Source organism: Anoplopoma fimbria, chromosome 12 (assembly GCF_027596085.1).
Source record: "Anoplopoma fimbria isolate UVic2021 breed Golden Eagle Sablefish chromosome 12, Afim_UVic_2022, whole genome shotgun sequence".
NCBI classification, from domain to species: Eukaryota; Metazoa; Chordata; class Actinopteri; order Perciformes; family Anoplopomatidae; genus Anoplopoma; species Anoplopoma fimbria.
The window spans coordinates 12,191,971-12,215,045 of record NC_072460.1 but is presented as its reverse complement, the minus strand read 5'-3'; the positions used below and the strand labels follow the sequence as shown (position 1 = coordinate 12,215,045).

The 23,075-nt window shown below is 39.1% G+C and overlaps 2 protein-coding genes across 3 annotated transcripts; both read left to right on the top strand.

Moving 5' to 3' along the window:
* Positions 1 to 415: 415 nt before the first annotated feature.
* elapor1 (endosome-lysosome associated apoptosis and autophagy regulator 1) lies at positions 416 to 9,149 on the top strand. The gene is made up of 20 exons (XM_054609138.1): positions 416 to 579; positions 674 to 821; positions 916 to 996; positions 1,117 to 1,222; positions 1,318 to 1,467; positions 1,738 to 1,826; positions 2,035 to 2,212; positions 2,542 to 2,670; positions 3,163 to 3,253; positions 3,340 to 3,445; positions 3,533 to 3,670; positions 4,274 to 4,537; positions 5,404 to 5,580; positions 5,659 to 5,809; positions 6,437 to 6,530; positions 6,761 to 6,862; positions 7,060 to 7,186; positions 7,745 to 7,923; positions 8,092 to 8,257; positions 8,341 to 9,149. Exons 1-20 carry the CDS (start codon positions 431 to 433, stop codon positions 8,425 to 8,427), a joined length of 2,712 nt encoding a protein of 903 aa, XP_054465113.1. The 5' UTR covers positions 416 to 430; the 3' UTR covers positions 8,428 to 9,149.
* A 1,684-nt stretch (positions 9,150 to 10,833) lies between these two features.
* Positions 10,834 to 22,737, top strand: mapk14a (mitogen-activated protein kinase 14a). Of its 2 annotated transcripts, none has more exons than XM_054609184.1 (12): positions 10,834 to 11,311; positions 13,828 to 13,957; positions 14,138 to 14,196; positions 17,480 to 17,591; positions 17,833 to 17,862; positions 18,106 to 18,153; positions 18,258 to 18,372; positions 18,463 to 18,534; positions 19,765 to 19,844; positions 21,059 to 21,137; positions 21,358 to 21,531; positions 21,660 to 22,737. In XM_054609184.1, exons 1-12 carry the CDS (start codon positions 11,193 to 11,195, stop codon positions 21,722 to 21,724), a joined length of 1,083 nt encoding a protein of 360 aa, XP_054465159.1. In that variant the 5' UTR covers positions 10,834 to 11,192; the 3' UTR covers positions 21,725 to 22,737. The 2 variants fall into 2 exon arrangements, with proteins under 2 accessions (XP_054465159.1, XP_054465160.1); XM_054609185.1 differs by lacking the exon at positions 19,765 to 19,844 and adding an exon at positions 19,253 to 19,332.
* The last annotated feature ends 338 nt before the right edge of the window (positions 22,738 to 23,075 follow it).

Genomic DNA, 23,075 nt, shown 5'->3' with positions numbered 1-23,075 from the left:
GCTGACCTGCAGCTTTATGTATCAAAAAAGTTATAGTATGTACTTTTTTTCAAGCTGTGAGAAACTAACACCTGTGTCTTGTCCCTGCAGTCAGATTATCACTTTGAGTACACAGAGTGTGACGTACTCGGGGCACGATGGAGAGTGGCGGTTCCCAACAAAGCCGACATATGCACAGGCCTTCCAGATCCAGTCAAAGGCACTCAATGCAGTGAGTGTCCTACTCTTATATCTAATCTTATACATTTTGTACACTCCCGCAATCCGTGTCAAAGCTTTAATGTGTAAATATAAAATTCTTACCACACTTAATCCTCTTTATCTGTTCCTTGTCATGTTTTCCACGTCTCCATGATACATTTCCAATGTGTCCTATTTCTTTGTTTTCCTCTTAACAGCCTTTTCCTGTAGTGAGGGAGAGTTCCTCGACATGCAGTCGCAGGAATGCCAGAAGTGTGCTGTGGGTACCTACTCTCTGGGCACCGGCGTGGCCTTTGATGAGTGGGACAGCCTGCCGCCTGGTTTTGTCACCCACGGAGTGACCACGAACGGCTGGGATGACCGCACAGACTGCTCCAAGTCAGTATATGCCTCACTTGTATTGTTATTTTAAACACTGTTTCCTTGTTTCAAGAAGCTCATCAAACTGTTTCTGCTGCTGATGTTTCTTCAGCTCCACCTGGACACCAAAGGGTGATTACGTCACCTCAAACACAGATGAGTGCACTGCAACGCTGTCCTATGCTGTGAGCCTCAAGAAACCTGGAACTGTGTCTTTTGATTATTTCTACCCTGACAACAGCATTTACTTTGAGTTTTTTGTAAGTGTTGTAAAATGACTGTTGATGTTGACAGATGGCTGTTTTTTTAGGGGTATATTTGATCATCTCTGGCTCGTTTCTCACCCTGCTGTAGATTCAGAATGACCAGTGTCAGTCTACGGACACTAAGAGCCGGTGGATGAAGATCTCTGAGAGCAGCTTTAACAAATACAGGGTTTGTTTGACTGAGTACTTCACTAAACATGCGGGCATCTTGTTGTCATTTGCTGAATAATTCAGATTGAAAGAGCTCTCATTTTTGCTCCTTTCTTATGTTCACATTCACTCTGTGCAGGTGGACCTTAACAGTGGCAACAATGTGCTGTATTGGAGAACCACTGCGTACACTCTGCAGGGCAGTAGTGTCAAACCCGTGCTGTTAACAAACATTGCCATCTCAGGTAGATTATCCCTATATTGTGTTATGTGCAGCAGTTCTAAACAGCTGTTTTCTGCTCCCTTTTTCCTGGTTATGAAATGTATTGTTTTCTTCCAGGGGTCGCCTACACATCAGAGTGTTTCCATTGTAAACCTGGCACCTACAGTGCGAAACAAGGATCTGCCCGCTGCACCCCCTGCCCTGCTGACACCTACTCTAACAAGGGTGCTGCCGTTTGCTATCAGTGTGAGCAAGACACATATGCAGGTATGCATGTTTGCATTTTTAACGCTCTGTCCACTAACACCAGTCATTACACTCATCAACATACTCTTTAACTCGTAGATATGTCTAAACTTACAATCATTCCGTATTTGCATATCGTCACCTGCACATGCAAGGCAGTATGCATGCAAATACTGTATTTATTGCTTAAGTGTGTGAGGTTTGCCTTATCTCTGGATCTTAATGTGAACTGTGTGTTTTCCCTCGTCCCCCACCTGCTGTGTCCTTCTGGCTCGGTTTCTATATTTCCAGAGGCTGGTTCAGGGAGCTGCAAACCACGACCTGCATGCACAAACAGTGACTACTTCTACACCCACACTCCCTGTGACTCTGAGGGAACGGTAATGTAGAAAATGACGTGAAGTGTGTGGAGGCGGAGTTTGTGGAGGTTCAGTAGCGGTGAACACAGAGAGAGATTTCACCTTGAAAATAGTCTGCAGCCATCTGCTGTTACTATTAGGTTACTTTAAATATGAATTGCCTGGGCTGATTGTGTGGCATCTGGTGGCTTCTTTCATATATTCATGTCTGGCCTGCTGTGTGTCTCAGACTCAGCTCATGTACAAGTGGATCGAGCCAAAGATCTGCAGTGAAACCGTTGAAGGAGCCGTGAAGCTGCCCGCATCGGGGGAGAAGCAAACCTGTCCCCCATGTAACCCGGGGTTCTCTGTCACCAACTCTTCTACCTGTGAACCTTGCGACGAAGGTTTCTACTCAAACGGAACAGGTGCAGAATGAGTTCACTCCTATTGCTGTATCTTACCTGCATGTCAGACTGAGGGGCTTTTTTTGTACTGACATACACGTGTACTTACCCAAGATGTTAATCATTTGACACCACAAAATAGATAACATGATATTATTTTATATAAAAAACGTTTGTGCCAAAAAGACTACCAGTGTTGCTGTAAAAATCCCCCAAAACTGAATAAAAATCTTTCCCGCAGAGTGATACGTTCAAAGTATATAAAACTGTCAAAAAGTTTTGGACTCTGAATGTTTCCTGTTTTATTTTCCATGTGAACCCTGACATAATAACATCATATTTTCTCACAGCCTGTGCCAAGTGCCCTGTTGGCACGGAGCCAGTGGTGGGTTTCGAGTACAAATGGTGGAACACAATGCCGAGCAACATGAAGAGCTCCATCTTCCGTCGAGAGTCTGGCGACTCTGAACACAGCACGGGTGAGAAACTCAGTATTAGGCAACACAGTGCAGATGGACAGGACAAACTCCACAGCGGTTGAATGATAATCATCACAGTTAGAAAAACATACTCTAAGGCACAGACTAGAAGCCTAACAGAATTACTTAAAGAGCCAGATAGCATTTCGAAACATCCGAAAAGCAATTAACCGAAACAGGATATGGAAGATAAGGACAAAAAGAGATAGAGAGTAAAATACATGATGTATCTCATAAAATCACCAACAAAACGGCCAAGTCTTAAAGTACACATGTCAAAAAGCTGTGAGGTTATTCCGTCAAACTAGTATTTCCAAGGTAAAAATTAATTTACACGTTCAGACTCAGGTACTAACTTATGCTTTGATCCTAATTTAAAGTGTAAGTATGGGTAAGAGTTATTTTAAAGATGGCACATGTCAACCTGAATTACTGTATGTGCTAAAGGGATAGCAGCAGATTGTTTATTCTTTCATTTATTTGTAATGACAGCATGGGAGGTGGCTGGAGAGTATGTCTACACAACCCCTGGGGATCAGGACACAGACTTCCTGATGCTCATACTCAATGTCCCTGGATACAGGTGAAGTCAAACGTGCCTCTTAAAGGACAACTATATACACAATGTCCCAGTAGGAAACGTTGATTGACTCGCCTTTGTTTCCACAGGTTGCCTCAGTCCATGGTGGAAGACAGTGAGAGGAGTGAACTTTCTCGCATCACGTTTGTCTTTGAGACCACGTGTACAGCTGACTGCAAGTTTTACTTCCTGGCGGTGAGGGGAAATGTTCCAACATAAATAGAAGGAAAGCCAGCCATCAGAATGATTATGTATATATGAAGTGAGTGTTATTCTCTGCAGGGTTATAAACAGTGGAATAACGATGTGGTAGAGCGGTGGAAAGGCAGCAACAGTAAACAGTCATACTCCTACCTGATCCAGAGCAACAGTACCGCCAGCTTCACCTGGACATTTCAACGTACAGAGGAACTTAATGGGGTGAGACACAATCACACATCCTCGATATCACTCTTGACCTTCCAACCGCTTCACTCCCTCAGCCTTAAAATTCTAATTCATTAAGTTAAGTGCTATTTGATTAAGCTCTCTACATCCTAAAGCTTTATTTTTTTTTGTAAGTGCACTTTATGTCTGAGTTCATATATGTATATTCTTTATATATATATATTTTTTCCATTGGTACCAATCATTCAATTTATGTTTTTAAAGTTTACTCAGTGACAGCCAGACAGTGTAAAAACGACATTCTATGAAGAATTATAGGTAAGATATGAAGTCTGACACATCTTTTAGAATGGGCAAGAGGTAAAGAAGATGAAGACCCAAAAAGAGCAATAAATGCTTTGAATATTTTTACAAATGATGGCTGTAAATTCTGTTTGTAATTGTGTTTGCCCCCAGTTATTGAACCGAACTCTAGATGACAGTCTAGAGCTATGTGGCCACTTTGTAACACAGCACATAAACTACATGAGAGCTGAGTAGAAAACAGCAGTAGACTTAGTAAAATCTGTCCTTTCAACAGCAGAACAGACCAGTATGTTGTCTGTAGCAACTCAGCTTGTGTTTCTCTCCCCTCAGGAGAGGAAATACAGTGCTGATTCTGCAAAGATCTTCTCCATCCACATCACCAATGTGATTGGAGGTGTGGCCTCTCAGTGTCGCCGCTGTGCCCTGAGCTCCGCTAAGGCCGGCTCCGCCTGTGTTCCCTGCCCAGCGGGTCACTACATGGTCAATGGGACTGGAGCGTGTAAGAGCTGCCCGCCGAACACCTTCATCAGGGCCGATCAGCCTGTCGGAGAAGACGCTTGTGTCAAGTGTGGACCAAACACACAGAGAAACAAGGTAATGGGAACAATGTCTTTTCCACTGAAAAATATTTGACTAAATATGTGTATTTGTATGCTGGGCTGTCAAGGACACAGAGGTAATGTCCTTAGGGTTCATTATATGATTGTTGGGGCTTTCACGCAATTAGAGGAGTTTGCTTTCTATAATTACTCACAATTTATACACTTTAAGGTTTTTTTTAAAGGCTTTTATTGACTCCTTCTCTTCACATTTAACTGTTTCTAGTTAATAAATAAATTAAATAAATTAAAAAGGGTGTACAGGGGGCACTGACAGAATAAACATTTACAGAAATATAATTGGAGATTTAAATGAATAAAGGAAAAACAAACTTTTTGTTGACTAGGTAAAAATGGGAGTGCATTGGGACTCATGATTTTTAAAACCCTGACTTTGACCCTAAATGTATCTTTATTTTTCTCTATATAAAATTTTCATAACTTTTATTACGCAAAATTGGTCTTCTTCTATCCAAAAGGGAAAAATTCTCATGTTGACCCTATTTTCTGCCGTATTGAATATCCAATTATGTAGTTAACATAGCAGAATGTATGTTGGTCTGCTGTTTACCTCTTTCTTTCAATTTTTAAAAATATTTTCTAAATATAAATCGACCCACATCATGTGGCATTACACATCTAATTCAAAACAAAAAACAAACAGTTCTAAAATCTTTAAAAACAAATAAACATAAGATTTATTGTATTGTAACAGTAGGCAGAATAAGGTGTTTACATGCCTCCATAGTCCAGCTAATATCTGCATTTCCCAGTTGTCTTATTTGGGTTTCAGTCAGCCGGTACATGAGATGAGATTGTTTAACTCACTGTTAACAGAATACGTACCTCTCCATCCTCCAGGCCCACACAGCTTGTATCAGTGACTGTGCGTTGGATGTGCAGACTAGAGATGGCGCGATGCTGCACTATGACTTCTCTCCTCTGTCCAACGTCACCGGCTTCCAGAGCAGTCCCCGATTCACCAGCAAAGGCCTGAGATATTTCCATCGCTTTAATCTGGGTCTGTGTGGAAAAGAGGTGAGAAGCTGTGGTCCTGATGGCATTTGATTTTAGCCAAATTTAGTTTGACGTTAAAACCTGCTGTTTCACTTACAGGGCAGAATACCAGCTACCTGTGTGGAAAATGTGACAGAGAGTGGGAGAGAGGTCAAAGGTTACGTCTGTCAGTCTACTGTGGTTCCCTCTGACATCAGGAGTCAGAGCATGGTGTCCTCCCAGCCTTTTATCGTTGGTGACACACTCATCGGTATGGACTGAATGCTGCAGCGATACTTTTCTTTAAATGAGAGGAAATGTTTGTAAGAATTTTTCAACACCAAATTTCGTCATTTGTAGAAAATGTTCAAAATTCCTGATATTATTTCAGGGCAACACACATTCATATTTATATTATATACTGTGTTGTCTTCTGTGATGTAGTATTTAATGTTAATTTCTTCAGTGGGACCGGGGCCCCATCAAACTGTTTCAAGCTGAATCTAAGAGGTTGTTTGAATATTACCAGGTTACAAAATAAGAGACATTTTGGCTCAACTATGTTAATGTTTTTGTACTTTTCTCCAATATTACACTTCATGGACTGAAACGTCTCAACAACCATTCAATTTATTTCCTCAAGGATGAATCCTAATGATTTGGGTGATCCTCTGACTTTTGCACCACCTTTGTGCTAATACTTTGGTTTATGAGCACTGTTCTACCTGTTCAGGCTTTTAAAAATGACTTTGCAAAAGTCTAAAAAGGGGACTACTCTTTGAATTGATTAAACGGCTCACATCTCACAGAGATATATACTGCTTTGTGGGGTTGCTTAAATTTGGTTGCATTTCATATATCAGAAAAATATGCTGATATATGTCCTCTTATTCTGAAGGTGTGACCACCGACACGACCCTGAGCAGCATCTCATCTCCAAAATCGCTGTTTCCCTCTGCACCCGGCCTGCCAGATGTCATCTTCTATTACAAGTTAATAAAATCCGAACTTATCATATTTTGTTGCATTCATCCATTGTGGTACTTTTAAATACATATTTCTAATGGTATTATTAGTAATATAATGTGTATGATTTGATTTAATTAACATAAAGATTTTACGCTGGAAGTTTTATCGACAGATGAAGTAGGTAATGTAATTGACAATCAGAAACAGTTTATAATATATTACATAGTGGAAGTTAAGACGTTTGTGTTTCCAGGTCCAGTGAGACAACTCAGGCTTGTAAACAAGGCCGGTCAGCCACCATCAGACTGAGATGCAACCCCCAAGTGACCGATAAAGACCATATCATGCTGCCAAGGTACCTTTCACTGTGACCAAGTTCAACTTTTGACCTCACAAAACTTGTCAGGACAACATTTGATTTGACACAAATACTGTATTACAACACCAGATACATAGACTGTAACACACTGAGATCTGAGAATCTGAATTTGGAGATATTTTTCATCATCTGAAGATTGTAATAATCTCACTTATCTGTGTTTTCCTCCACAGTAACTGTTCAGAGGGGACATGTGATGGTTGTACTTTCCACTTTCTGTGGCAGAGCCAGCATTCATGTCCACTCTGCACCAAAAACAACTACAGGGCGATTGTCAGCGCTTGCATCCAGGGAATACAGGTAGTGATGCACAGGCATGGAAATATTGACAAAAATACTTTTACCTCTTCAACCCCACATATCCAATCACAGGTCCATTGAAAATATTATAATGATTATATTATAATCATTATAATCATTATAATCATTATGATATAATAATAATATGCTGTTTTATGTTATAATGTAGCCCTTTTCACTTAAGGTACTGTAATGGTGATAAAGACACAGTGAAGCACTGGAACACACTGATACATAATATTTATATAACTTTTATGGGGACTTTTAAAGGAATAGTTCGACGTTGTGAGAAATACGAGGTAGCTGAAAAGATTTATACACTCTCATGTCTGTCCGTTAAATAGGAAGCTACAACCAGCAACCTGTTAGCTTAGCATAAAGAATGGAAACAGTGGGAAACAGCTAGCCTGGCTCTGTCGAATGGTACCAAATATGCCAACAAACACTTCTAAAGCTCATTATTCCTTGAAGAAAATACTGAAATCATTAGGTATCAGGTATTTTACAGACGTGTGTGATATGTGACTAAATTAAACTGTGTGTGTGTGTGTGTTTCAGAAAACCACCTATGTGTGGCAGCAGCCATTGCAGTGTTACGGTGGAGAGTCACTACCGGCTCAAAAGGTCAGTGCTTGTGTGACTCTGGATTTCTGGCTCAAGTTTGGTGTTTCCACGGGAACGATTGCTGCTGTGCTGCTCATCGGTATCAGCTGCTATTTCTGGAAAAAGACACGCAAGTGAGACTGCTGAGCTTCACATTTTCTACAATGTTTGTTGAAGCAATGATATGTCATATAGTAAATAAAAGATGAAAGATAAAACCTAAGCAAAACTGTAAACTACAAAGAAGAGACTGTAAGACTTATGTTGACAGGATGTTATTTTCTATCATACTCTGTCTGCAGGCTGCAGTTTAAGTACTCCAAGCTGATGATGACCTCTGAGGGTAAAGAGTGTGAGCTGCCCACTGCAGACAGCTGTGCAATAATGGAGGGAGAGGACGCAGAGGACGACCTCATGGACCTCACCAAGAAATCCTTCTTCACCAAGATAAGGTCCTTCTCACGAGAGGTCAGTGACCCGTTCATTCACACAGACTGATCTACTTTTAAAGCAACTTCTCATGCTTTGTGTTATTATCAATGTGTTTTCAGAGGACATCAGATGGATTTGACTCAGTTCCACTAAAATCATCATCCTTATACCATCAAAGAGAGGAGGAAGATTCTGATGATGCTTAATTCAGAGGATGAAAAGATGCTTCTACCAGAGCGCAAAGGAAGTGTAAATCTAAAGTTAAAAGCTCCAGCAAACAGAGAAGGGCTGCTGGATGCATTTTATTTATTACAAAAGATACAGGCTTACTGCGAGAGTTTTAAAATGATAATGACAAGAGCGCCAATTTTATTTAGTATTATTTGTCATACGCTAGGTTGCCAAACCTGATAATAGAAAGTCTCCATATTGGGGATATTCTGTATATTTACAGCCAAATGGTGTATTTCAAAATAATATGAGAACCAAACTGTGGATTAAATTACATTTGTGGTAGATGTGTAAGGCTGTGAACATTTTGCATAACTGTAAGTGTGTATTTCATTTTTTTCCCTATTGTTATTTTTAGTAGGCTATTCTGTTTTTTTTTTTTATCAGACCAGCCATTGAGTTCAGTCTTATAATGTTATTTGGCGATATGTGTAATATATTTGCTACCACCTTTGATAACCTTTTATTCTGCACGTAAGCTTAAAAATTAAATTTGCTTTATTGTGAAGTAAAGACATTTTCTAGAAATTAAGAGTTACCTCTAATGCTGCCTTCAGGTGCTCTTCCTAAGATCATTTCATATTGCGTATATTATATGATACTTTTTTGTTACTACTTTAAAGTGTATATGTGTTTTAATGTGCCTTATATAAAAGTACTTTTGTGGTTGTTTTAGTCAAGAAAAATACAAACATTGAAATCATATGCACATGTTATTGATGTTTTTAATATTTAACTATAAATTGTTGAACCTACATTTCATGATACCGAAGACAAACAGGGCAAAACAGGAACACGTGATATTATTCAAAATGTTTCTTTTCTCTGCAATTTCACATTGAAGAATGAAAGTATTTTCCCCCAAAACATATCTTAAATATCACATCATTTTAAGCAGTTGTGGAATCTAGCTGAACATTTACTCAAGTACTGTCCTCAAATACTTTCATTACCTGCTACTTTAAAGCTCTAATTCACTACAATTCAGAATTAAATATGGTACTTTTTCTTTTTCCATCTACAACATTTAAATGCTGTTTACATGTTAGTGCATTAGTAATAATCATAAATCCAATAATATAAATAATGTAATACTGCAGGGCTATTCTGCTGCAAAAATGTTGTACTTTTACATTAGTAAAGTTTTGAACGCTGAGCTTTTACTTGAAATAGAACATTTCTACATGTTTTTCTGCCAATTGAACTCAAGTAAAGGGTTGTAATAATAATTCCACCCCTGACTGTTGTTTTATAAATGGTGCATTCCGTCAGAAATCAATCCCTTTGTGAGCTCAACCCTTTCAATTTGAAAGGGTGACTACTAGCTAGCGATTTCTACCAAACCTCTTTGCTCAGTACTATTTCACTGTTGAAGTGGAATACTACATATTATCCCAATGGCTTGCTGAGAATTAATTTCAAAGGCTGCTTTTCTGTCAGGTAAGAACTTTACCAGGCACTAGGAGTCTTCAATACTTTGAACCAATTTCAATAATGAAGGTCACGGCAGTTCACACAAAAAACTGAAATCAAGGAACCAATCACAGTAGAAGATGCTTTGTCTTGGCCTTTGAAGAATTCAACTGGTGGCCTGTTATGGTGTTGTCTGTGATGTTCATGTAGCTTTATTTTATATTAATATGTATTAGCGGGATACTTTTTTTTGCTTAAGCACCTGCTCTGTGTCTGTACACGGCCCTGAAAGACATCATGATCAACACCTGGTTGATTTGGGCGATGTGCTCTCATTAGTGGAGCCATCCACAGCATCGAGCAACATACTGTTGCTTCCAAATAAAAAGTAAAGTTTTTCACATTTTTGATGGAGTAATTTCCTGTTTTTCGTCACGTGATGATATACAAACCTAAAAACTGAAATTATACTTGAGATTAAATTTAAAATCATGGGCAACATTAAGGATTAATGTGTTAAACTGACCCACCCAACTGCCTCAACCGATAGCAGGCACACCATAAAAAGTTCAAGAGATGTAAAGAAGTATTTACCTAAAATGAAAACAAATTGGAGTTTGTGCTTTTTTTAAATTGTAGTGACAAAAAATCAACCCAATTGACTTATTTATTTATTCAGGATAAGAAATATTGAACTTGTGAATTACCTTGATGATCAAAACCAACATATTATTATGTATATTTTTGTAGACGATATCTGTGTCATTGTCATTGTGACATCTAATATATGGGTCAACTTTGAGTCTCCTTTGATTTTTTGTCCTTCTGGTTCATTCTAAAGGTTAACATGTAGGGAAAAATCATTCAAATCCAAATGGGTGAGATCTGAAAGTGATTGATTTCGGACTTCTACGATTTTGAATATTTGTAGAGGACGTATCTCATTTCTAGGCTCTTGCATCTGAATGCAGCACGGGTTTCAGTTTCTGTCGTCTCGTAAGTTCCCGTTCTTTTGCTCTCGCGAGTCTTTGCGACGTGTTGCAAGCGGGGTGAAATCTCGACTGTCTGGAGGCGAGCGGAGAGAGCGAGGAACAAATAGCGTCGAGATTTAAATAACGTGCATACAGCAGACGGTGACTCGGTCGATGCAACATCACGCAACAACAAAAAAGGCAGCAGCGTAACTTTCGATTCGAGTTATCCAACGACGAGAAACGTGACATTTAGCGTCACTTCTCGTAACTTCGGGAAAGTTTAGCTGCACGGCTCGGAGCACCACCCTCAGAGCAGAAAGTCGAGTCGGTGGTCGGCAGTCGGTTCTGCAGGAATGTCGCAGAAAGAAAGACCCAATTTCTATCGGGAGGAGGTCAACAAGACGATATGGGAAGTCCCAGAGCGCTACCGAAAACTGTCCCCGGTGGGCTCCGGAGCCTACGGATCCGTGTGGTAAAGCTCTTCATGCGTTAGTTTGTGGACGTTTCGTGTAGCCTAGTGGTCACCTAAACTTAACCTCCATTCATTTAGACGAGGCCTGTGCTGCAGAAGCTAAAGTTAGGTTAGCTCGTCCTGATTGCTAGCTAGCAAGGTGGAGCCACGATGTGCCTTTGAACAAGAACAACTTGTTGACTTGTTATCGCTCTCCTGCAGAGACGTCTGACTGCTCAGACAGGCGCACAAGCCGCACTGCAGGAAGCGTTTCAGTAACACTTACATTAACTCTGGGGGGAAATGCACGAGTCTTTATTTAATCAGTTTGCATGTTAACATCACAGAAATGACAAATCAATCAGTATTTATGATTAAGTTACATAGTGCAACCGCAGAGTCTGTTCCCAGAGGCTGCTTTACTGATACAACAGGTGATTTAATCCGAGTAAAGTTTACATGAGGTTAACAGATAGTGTTAGTGTTGGTTGATGGTAATGTGTTTGGGACAGATCTCGAGAACAACTATTACAAATATTGTTTTGATTCACCGACGTTACCTTCATATGGAGGATGTGACAATATTTCTATTATGTGTGCTTTCAAATAGCTATTCAATATAATCTGATGCTAGTAAACATTACTAGTAGTGTTGATTAGGTGGCCAAAAGGAAAGATGCTTATCATTTCATGAACAGCAGTTTTACAAATTAAGACTTTATGGGAAACAATAGTCAATCACCAAAAATTCATAAACAACATTTAATTGTTTTGTTGATTAATAGTTATCTGGTAGAGGGAAAAAGCCTCTTAGATGTAAGGATTTATTGCTTTTCTGTTTTATTTAATTGAAAATGTAATTTTTGGGGGGTTATTTTATGGAACAAATAATAATTATTCTGTTATTTATAAAAAAAGAAGAACTGACCGATAAAGAAAATACATTTTTAGTTGCAGCCCTAGTACAAATAGTTGTATGATTTTTATCTGTAATACATCACATAAGACCAGGTCATTTCCTTGGTCATACAAGTCTAATCAAAATATAATTAACGTTTCCAGCCTTAATGAAAGGCATCTCTACAGTGAATGTTTTTACTAGGGATGAACTAATTTGTAGCACAGAATCATTTGCATTTACAGTGGAGATGGGTTCTTGCCTATTGATTTTTTTTATTTTTTTAAGAAGACCTTGCTGCTGGTGAGGTGGATTTCTTTAATGCAGCTTCGTGGCAAAAGTGTAAGCTTTCATAGGATAGCCCCTTTGCAATGGTGTGGTGATTAAATATGTTGTGCTGATACTATCTAGGACACAACATGGTCAGCGGTACACTTGATTTAGTGGGCAGATGTTTGTTTTGCAAATGGAAGACGACAGCTGTGCTGTTGCTGGGCAATAGGATAATCTGTTGCTGTTCAGATTACTGTTTGCTCACAAGTGCATTGACTGCGATTGGTTTGTTTTTCCAAGCAGCGCACTGGCCTATAATGTCAAGTCTACTCTGATTTAGGTGACACAGCTTTAATGTTGAGATGCTACATGCATACCAAAATCGCAGGATATAGAAAACACTAATAATTATAGCTTAGTTTAAAGTGAGTCATACATCAGCATTGTTTATAAATGGACTGCGATTCATATCACATGATAATTCAGATACACCAGGCATGTGCATACTGCTCCAATAATAGCTTGTCTCCTGCGCATGTAGGCAGTTGTAGCATTATAATATGCAAAATGTAACTGCACAATAGCTGCTAGCATAGAGAACAAGATCAGCATTGTTTGTAATTTGTTATATATGTCGAAATTAACCTGATGTATGATTTTCTCTGGAAAAGGATTACATGATAGGGGCATGATTTATCAGGGAAGGACAAGTCAGGACCGATGAGACCCAGTCAAGAAGACAACAAGGGTGTCTGAGTCAATGTTTCAAAGGTTTTGTTTCTGCCCGTCCAGACTAAAAGGCAACCTTGGAGTTTTTTAACTAAAACAGCGTCCGCAGCTTTCAAACATCTCAGTTTTAGCGGTTCTAATACAGCACTAGTTTGGTAGCTAGGTAGATTCTATTCTATTACAGCAAAAGTTATTAAGCTATTAAAATGAACACGTAGCAGTGTGGAGGTTGCCTGAGACTCTGGTTAGGTGAGCTGAGCCTGAGGAAGTGTTGGGGTTTGGCTTAGAGACAGTCGGCCTTCAAGAGTGCGGGACAGACTGCAGGCAGGCCTGCTACCAATCTGCTGAGAGATGATATTTTCTGCTGATGTCGCCCTTTTCTGCAGCCCTCAGCAGCTCTTACTGCACCTAATTGGTTTTGAGAGCAAACAATTTTTCTCATCTGCATAAAAACGACAGGCTTGCTTTATATTTTTAGCTCATTTCTGCTGTGTTGATTTTCATAGCATGTACATTATATTCTTTAATTCAGTTCATGCTGACTAAAAATGTTGTAGGTGAGTTAGGTTACAGTGACCAGTGTATTATTACTGATGAGATTTAAGCTTACATATTTTGAATTTATTTTCCCCCTCAGTTCTGCATATGACATAAAGACTGGTTTGGAGATAGCTGTGAAGAAGCTCTCTCGGCCCTTTCAGTCCATCATCCATGCCAAGAGAACATACAGAGAGCTGCGGTTGCTGAAGCACATGAAACATGAAAATGTAAGTCAACTTGTTTCTCTTCCCTTTTTATCGTGTCATATGGTGAACAGTCATAAAAACAAAGTATTATTCAATCCCACACAATGTGTTTGCTTATTATGTTTCATATGTTTTTATAAATAGTTGCTTCCTGTGGTTCTTTGTTTTGTTAAATCCACAGTGGTTGTCATATTTTTGCAGGTGATCGGCCTCCTAGATGTCTTCAGCCCCGCAACAAGTCTGAAAGAATTCACTGATGTGTAAGTTGAATGTTTTTGTTTAGAATAATAACTGCATTTCATTTTCACCTCAACAACACTTGTGCATGATTTATAAATGTTGTTCCGCAAACTGCAGCCTTTAGTTTTGCAGACAATCCTAGCTGTGGCGGGGAAACACCTGGCGACAGGCCAGCTGACTAAACACACTGGAACATTTCTTAGACTGTACACTCTGTTGGTTATTCACTCGCTGGCTGCTACTAGTCATTTCACCACCGGCTTCCTTCCCTTTGTTTCCTGCTTTCTGGCTTTGTGAAACGTATTTGTGATGCTGGCAAACAGGTAGTTATTGTTCACTGATGTTACAGTTCATTAGAAAGGGGAAGTGGACAGCTAGACGGTGACTAAATCCTCAAAAGAGCGTGCTGCCTCCCCCGTCATGTGTGGAATGTCTCCCTCTTTTCTCTGCACACTGAGTGATTTGTCTCTAGATCAAATTGTGACGGATTTCAGTCGACAGCCAACATAAGAATGAGTCCAAATTAAAAACTAGGAGTCAGATTTCTCGTCTCTGCCCATTTGTGATTTCATACTTTATACATTCTTGTATGGAAAATTATCCCTCAAGATTTGACTCATCCTAAATATTCTCGAGTAGTTTGGGAGTGGGCAGTGTAGCACTCGCTTCATTTTAGAGTCCTTGCCAAACAGCTTGGACAGGTTTATTTCTAATAGCTAACATGCATGTCATTTTGTGTCTGAGGAAATCCACTCAAATACTGGGAAAATATGTCAACCCCCAAGACCACAGCCCAGGAACTGGGAGACAGTACTCCCTGATCTTTAACCGTGGGAAACTACAATGACTGCTTAACAAAACAATGCTGCACATTTGAGCTTAGTCATCCAACTACAGATGAGAATATGTATTAGCTGTTTGTTATGTCGTCTCAAGTAAGGACTCCAAAACCTTTTCCAAGTAGTTTGGTATATACAAATCAACTCAATTCACCTGTGAAGTTATTTGTGTCACATAAATACTACATTAGGCAGTCTGTGATTGTGGTTAGTGATGTACTTGCAATGGCTGGTTTCCACACTCCTTAATATACAGCATTTGTTGTCTAAAATGGCGACTCTGCACTTTACCCTAAAGGCTCATGTTATTTCACTCCCCCTGGCCAACAGGTGATGTACATATGAGTCTCTGTCAGCCATAAAAGCCCACCTCTGCTATCAAACACTGCAGAAAACCCAGGAAACATTTGTGGTCTCAAGCCTCCTGGACCGCTCAGAATGGGTTTTGATTCCGTTTAATTCATGCCTGTTTTGTGAGTTTAATGCAAAATGTTTAAAAAAAATGACCACAGACATTGACAGCCAGGGCAGATGCAGAGAAGTGAAGTGTGCTGAACTTTTTTCCCTCAGTCATGTCCCCGGATAGCCTCATGCAACTTGTTTTCATGATCTTTTTTTATTTTCCATGACAATGTCATGAAAGTGACCTACTAAGGATAAGTAATTTTGTGAATGTTTTTTTAAAGGGGGATTCCACCAATTTTACATTTCAAAGTCTGTGTATGAAGCCCTTTGTGACTCCAGATGGAGCTGTGCAAAGTCTGAGGCTGAAAACTTTAGTTTAGAGTTAGAAAGAAGTGATCTTTGAAAATGTTGTTATTTGTTCGTTGTGTAGTTATTCTTTTATACATTTTTGGTGTTCGGATATTCAGTTTTTTTTCTTTTTTACCCCTCGGGATTACAAACATGCATTAAACACACCAGACTTTTGAAAAAATGCTTATTATGAAATAAGAAATAAAATTACATAAAACAATACTGTGGAATAACGAATAAGTAATTAATCCTTAACCGAAAGACACATGTTGCACTATGCCGTCCAAAGCGTTCCTCTGGTCACGGTGATCTCTTGCGCACTGAAGGATGAGTTTCGTCCGAAGCTTTGAATATTTGCTGCTGATTACAAACTAAGCCGCCCCAAAAAAAATTTCCGTGACATCCTTACTTAGCAAACCTCTGGAGCCCTCTGCTTGAGGCTAACACACTCGAATCTCTGAACAAACATTCGGGAGTTAAATATCGTGGGTGGTTTAGGCCCCAGGTTTTGACAAGGAAGAAGAAGGCATGAAATAAAAATTGAAATCTCTGGTTTTGCTGCATTGATTTGATCATTTCTTTTAAATCACTGTCCAACGTGAGTCCGACATAATTATAAAATTACAATGCTAAATCCGTGGGGTGCTCTTTAAATGTGCAGCATTTTTGCAGAATAAAATAACATACATCAAAGTGGAACAATAATTTGCATAGAGACATAATTTAACTTATGTTTCCTGTTTTAAAATGAAGAGTCACCACCCTGCTCCCCGACTAGCATAATATCATGGAGGACAGAAGTCAAGATCACACATCTGGGTTGTGTGTGAGACTGAGCTCTTGAGAATAGAAAGAAAAGCGGGGCAGAGTAAAGGTGGGTGGCGTGGAGCTTCTCTTACACTGCATAGAAGAATAAATGCTGAGTCACAGTCTGTCAAGAGGAAATGTGGCTCTCTTTATCTGTACATCTGCTGGAAAATTGGAAATGTTCTGAATGCAGTACGATATCAAGGAAAAAATCTCAGGTATGCAGGTGCTTAAAGTATGGTTCCCCTCCGCTCTAAATATAGAGACTGAGTCACAACGCTGTGGTGAGGCTCCTCAGAGCTCCTGTTTCTATAGGAGACAGGAAAACAGAGGTCACTATTTATATCCCCCCTTTTTTCCAAGGCGGGTGAACTTTGGAGAGTGTCCGTGCTGCTGAGAACAAGTTCAAGCGTAACCAGGTGCTATTTAAGGCCGCGCTCTCTGTGCTGTGTGAGAATAAGAGTATAAGAGTATTCATGAAGTGGGGATTTGTTGAGCAGCAGACTGACGAAGCAGCACACGCCGTTGTGTGCTTTGGCTGCAGCATCCTGCTTTCTCGCCTTCCTTCACTAGTGCTATTTGGGCACTTCAGACAACTCTGGGATTAGATTTGAATCATCCACTGATCCAGCTCCACTAAGCCCATTTATGTGGGTGTGTTAACTGACGATTAATTTGTGCAGGGCTTGGCCTTTAAGTGCCTCTGAAAAGAAGTAGCAGCTAAACCTGTTAAAGCTCACATTGTCATATGGGAAATAAGTTTCAGATTGCAAACAGACTCTGGGGAAAAAATGTTTGAAGTGCAAATATATTCATTGATCCATCTGACTTTTTATGAAATGAGAAAACATTGACATGCCTTTCTGATATTTGTGTCTATTTACACTTTTGTGATTGGCAGGTATCTTGTGACTCACTTAATGGGGGCAGATCTCAACAACATAGTGAAATGTCAGAAACTCACAGATGACCATGTGCAGTTCCTCATATACCAGATCCTCAGAGGGTTAAAGGTGAGGTTTTAGAGAAAAGGCTGTTTGTTTTCTTGCCAGGAGTAAGATGAGCAAATTGATACCAGACGCAGTTAAGAGAGTATCAGTGATCTCATCTAACCAACAAGAAAGCAAATGAGCTTATTTCCAAAAATTGTTAGATGAATCAATTGTTCCTACATTGTACTGTCTCTGACATTACATGTTGTGTAAAATCAACTGATAATGTAATTTAACGCACATGTTCTCCATCTCTAAACAGTATATCCACTCAGCAGACATCATTCACAGAGTAAGTGCCATGTTTGTTTGTCCAACAAATGTCACTGCGTCTCTGACCTTTAACAAAAAGGCAGCGTTTGGCCTGTGCCTTGTACAAACACTCATAAACAGGACCTTTACTTTTACATGGTGTTGATGATGTAATGCTTCTATTTTAAAATTAACAGAGGTACATATTTGTTTGCAATCATGACAAGTAGAGTTTAAGATGTTAGAATTACACTAAATTACATTTTGGCTTTTGCTTTTTCAGGATTTGAAACCGAGTAATCTGGCGGTGAATGAAGACTGTGAGCTGAAGGTCAGTGAACAGCTGTTGCATGTAAAACATGAAAAAAAACCCATGTAAATGTCAGTCCACAAATGTGAATATTTTACAAACACTTGCACTTAAATCGCTCCCAGATTTTGGACTTTGGTTTGGCGCGGCACACTGATGACGAGATGACCGGCTACGTGGCCACTCGTTGGTACCGCGCACCAGAGATCATGTTGAACTGGATGCATTACAACATGACAGGTAGATGGTATAGAAAATATCTCCCCCTATGACTTTTTGCACCTATACGTCATAATCTTAATGCTTGTGTCCTGCTTTTCTGTGTTTCAGTTGATATTTGGTCAGTGGGCTGTATAATGGCAGAACTTCTCACTGGAAAGACTCTGTTTCCTGGAACTGACCGTATCCTTTCAATTTGAGAGTACAGTTTGTACAGAGCTCCCATAGTTGGAGAGACTCTGACATGCAAGTTGCATGGCAAATTAAACATGTCCGTAGTTGTGTAAGTACTGATTTATGATGTTTGTTTTCGCCGGCACAGTAGCAGAAACTGATCTGCAATGCTTCTTTCTGTGTCCTCTCATGAAAACCTGCTTTTCTGTTGAGACATGATCCTGCCTGAGGTGTTTTTAATATTAGAAATGAAACGCAGATAGTACCTGTTTTCACACTTCCCTCTGGCTTGACACATGCCCTTTACTGCAATGCTTACACTGGCGTGCTTTAACTATTCCTGCACCGTCGGTATGCATCATTGGCTCCCGTCCACTCTCTGCCTGCACCCCTGCCAGTCTTTTCACGGACCTATCAATCTGTGCTCGATATTTAGTTTATCCTTCTTTCCCCCTGGTTGTAACAGGGCTGTCTGCTGCCTCCACTTTTGGTAATTGTAAGCTTTCCCCTTGTTACATTTCAAATACTTTCTCTATCCTGTGCAAACTTGCATGCAGGTTTTTTCTTTTGATTCATCTCATGTGTGAAATAAAAGTAAATAGTGAAATTTTATATCAAAGATGGTTTTTAAGTGCCATAAATTTCACAAGGAGGATGAAGAATAACGGGTCAGATTACAAGTTCTCCCTTGTCCAGCATCTGGTCTTCCTTTACCGTGTGCCGGTAGACATTGATCAGTTGAAGCTTATCATGCTGCTCGTCGGAACACCAGGGCCCGAGCTTTTGATGAAAATATCTTCAGAGTCTGTGAGTTCATAAAGACATCCAAGGTTTTCCTCTAACAAGTTTTTCTGCTCCAAACTTGCCACTCTTTTATGCAATAACTTGGTGTATCTGTTACCTAACTGACATGGCATGTTTTACGGCCTTCAGCTTTGTGGGTTTGAGACTTGCTTTCTGCCTCTTTTAATTGGGTGAAGTTTGTTTGTCATGAAATGATTATGACACAGGTGATTTGAGCTCTGGCTTTCACTGATTGACTGTAATGCAAAGTATTGTGTTGTGTCCTTCCTCTACATCTTAACTTTTATTGTCACATTTTGCTTAAAAGCTTGAAGTTTGCTTTTCAACATAACATTGTAGTGCATCTAGAGTTTAGTCGCACAGTGTTAGATTGAGAAGCAGCTTCTTAACTTTCTCTGCTCTGTCGCTATACTCCCCTTGACACAAGCTTCATAGATATAAACCAGCTTCAGCAGATAATGCGTCTAACAGGAACGCCCCCAGCGTCTCTAATAAACAGGATGCCCAGCCACGAGGTGAGCCAGATCCGCTGATACTTTCTTTAGACCAGACAGTAGTCCGGGGCATAAGGACAGTCAGACATGCTGACGTCACTTTCTCTGTGCTTATAAAGCAACACAGCTGTTGGCTTAATATCCCATATTTATCCAGAGTGTTACCCCAAAAGGGTTCCATACAAACGGTAATATTTGGCGCAAAGATTTAACTATGTTAATCTTTATTTAACTTTACTTGTCTTAAGTGATAAGTCAATGAAGGTGGCCACACTGATGGAAGCATCACTTAGTTGACTCAGACTACTTTGGTCAAGTGGGTTGCCATGAGCAGCACGGCCACCCGGGTTCACAGCCAGGGATTTAGGATTTTAGTTTTTAAGTTTACTCCTGGTAATTGTATGTCTGACATGCTTGCTGCATGAGATTGTGATTACCAGAAGTGGCTCTGAACTTGTGTGGTAACGGCATTTGTGTGCTTGTCATTTCACCCTGGTAGTATTAAGATGTCTGGATTAAACATGCACACTGTGTGCAGCAGCTAGGCTTACTGTTGGTGATACAGTAGTTACTAACAGCACTTTCTGTATGAAAGATGCTTTGTTCTGCAGGTTTCTTTCTGTGTTTTTGTTGCACATTTCTTAAAACTTGCTGTCTTGCTTCTCTCAATATGTTTTTTGTGTAATTTACATTTTATTTTCCATTCTAAATCATAGAATAATTTGCAACCTTAATTGTTTTCTTATACCAGGATACTTAGGGCTCAATATTTTATGATTTTAAGAAAAAAGTCTTGGTTTTTAATTAATTTATGTAGTTTTGTTATTGAAAATTGTATTAAAATATAATTAAACAAATATTGGATATTGAAAAATGTAATTGCACATACACTTCTTTACTGTTTCAACCAGACAAGAAGACAAAGAGAGCCACACCACAATTTTTTTCTTTGACATCTGTATTTGATACAGAATAGTTATCTATACAGATATAGATATAGATATAGATATCTATATATATATATATATATATATATATATATATATATATATATATATATATATATAGATATAGATATGTAAGAAGTGAGCAGTAATTATAAGATGCAGTTGGATACATTAAACAGAATCAGAAGCGTGAAAATATGTGAGCATTACGAAACAGGCGGTATTGAATGTAGGCAACATGTTGCTGCTGGTAGGAGCTGACATGATTTACTTTATGCATTTTTTCAGGCCAGGAACTACATCAGTTCCTTACCACACATGCCAAAGAGGAACTTTGCTGATGTGTTCATTGGGGCCAACCCACAAGGTAATACAAGATATCTGTTGTGTTGTTTTGTGGTACCACCCCTGCAATTTTTATATATATATTTATATATATATATATAATATATAAATAAATTCAGACAAATAGTTTGGGCTTTTGTTTGTGAGTAATATTGGTTTAAAAATCTACCTGACAGGATGTTTTTATGGATCATAGTCGTTTTGAGATTTGGCTCTGTTCTCATGTTGACATGTTTTTAAAGCTGTGGACCTTCTGGAGAAAATGCTGGTTCTGGATACAGACAAGCGGATAACAGCATCTGAGGCTCTGGCTCACCCCTACTTCGCTCAGTACCACGACCCAGACGACGAGCCTGAGGCCGAACCGTACGACCAGAGCTTTGAGAGCCGCGAGCTGGAGATTGAAGAGTGGAAACGTACGTCATTATTCTACACAAAAAGTCTAATCCTGTTAAAAAACAACAACAACAACAACAACAACAAGCTTATCAGGTATAGATGTATTCCGTATTGAATCACTGATGTGTTTTTTCTGTTCTTGCAGGATTAACCTATGAGGCGTTGTGTAGTTTTGAGCCACATGTCTTTGATGAGGACGAAATGGAGTGATGCTACCCACATCGAGTCCAGCCTCCGACAATTTGTAACAATCCCCAACATGTTCATTAGTGCAGTTATCATTATTCTTATTTATGAACCACTAATGTTGATGGACTGTTGCTGGGAAATGGCATTTCTTGCCAATAGCTGAAATAATTTTATGTTCTTCAGAATTTCTTTTTTAAAACTTAGACTTTGATGACTTGTCACTGTGACACTGATATGCTGAAACACCTGGACCTATAGCTGTGCTACTTTGTGTTTTTAATTTTACTATTGAATAACTTCTGATTAAGCTTCTGTGTCCATCAATTGAAAAAGGAATATGCTAGTCTACCACTTGCCCTGCCCAGCTGTCACATACAGCACTGAGTCACATGAACTTGTAAAATGATTCAGTTATCATAATGGTTCCTTTATTTAAAAAGACATAATTCTAAAGGGCTATATATTTGACAGAAGTGGATTTGATGTTTTTACGAATTTGAGAATGTGCCTCTTCTGTGAAGTCACTGACCTTTGGTGCTTACCGATGGAATTTCACACATTTTATTGTTTATTTTGATAGTTTAGATGCTCTGTGAGAATCGTATACATATTTTGGCTACACAGGAAAATCTGAGCCTCAACTGTTTAAGGAAAGTGCTATTCAGCAGCAAAAAAAATATTCATGGGTACATGCTCTACTCAAAACTATGTAAATATCTGTGCGTTATTTTTTAAATCTCTGAGCTCATGTTATGAAGCAATCACTTTTATTATGTACATCAGTTAAAATAGTTGTGTGCGTTTGAGAGAGTGTGTTGTTGGTTTACAGGAATTTTAAGTGTCATGCTAAAACCTCTAATAGAAATACTGCTTAAATGTGTAAAAGAGGGATTTCAGATGTATTTATACTTTGTGGAGGTGGTATTTATGAACAACAATCGAATGATCCCTTAAACTATTTCAGTCCAGCAGAGTAACTTCTATCTTCAGTCCTTTTGTTTAACTAAATAAAGACTTATTTTTAAGAGACCGTTTATTTGTATTTCTTTTTTTCCGAACATATTTTAATCGGCATTGCTAATCCTTGTTTGAATTAATGCGAATGGTTTAGCAAAGAGAACAATGACCTGCACATTTATTTTACATTTTGAAAATTCACGATATGTTTCCACATTTACTTAATGGATATTTTGACTCTTTTTCAAGCACCAATAATGATGACTTGGGCTGTGCCTGTCCTGTTCAGGAGCAAAACACTGATATACTGAAAAACCTTAGATTGGCTGTTAAATTGCAAACATGAAAAAAAATATCTTGAGTTGCCCTGTGGTGTGCAGCAGATAGCACAAGATGCTGACAAAATGATACTAAA

Bases quoted from the DNA above. Each gene is read 5' to 3' on its own strand.
- elapor1 (XM_054609138.1), top strand. From the start codon at position 431: ATGCAGTCGCAGGAATGCCAGAAGTGTGCTGTGGGTACCTACTCTCTG. The intron at 2,213-2,541 runs GTGCAGAATGAG...ATTTTCTCACAG, and splicing joins TTTCTACTCAAACGGAACAG to CCTGTGCCAAGTGCCCTGTT. The intron at 3,446-3,532 runs GTGAGGGGAAAT...TATTCTCTGCAG, and splicing joins GCAAGTTTTACTTCCTGGCG to GGTTATAAACAGTGGAATAA.
- mapk14a (XM_054609184.1), top strand. From the start codon at position 11,193: ATGTCGCAGAAAGAAAGACCCAATTTCTATCGGGAGGAGGTCAACAAG. The intron at 11,312-13,827 runs GTAAAGCTCTTC...TTTCCCCCTCAG, and splicing joins GGAGCCTACGGATCCGTGTG to TTCTGCATATGACATAAAGA. The intron at 17,863-18,105 runs GTAAGTGCCATG...TTGCTTTTTCAG, and splicing joins CAGCAGACATCATTCACAGA to GATTTGAAACCGAGTAATCT.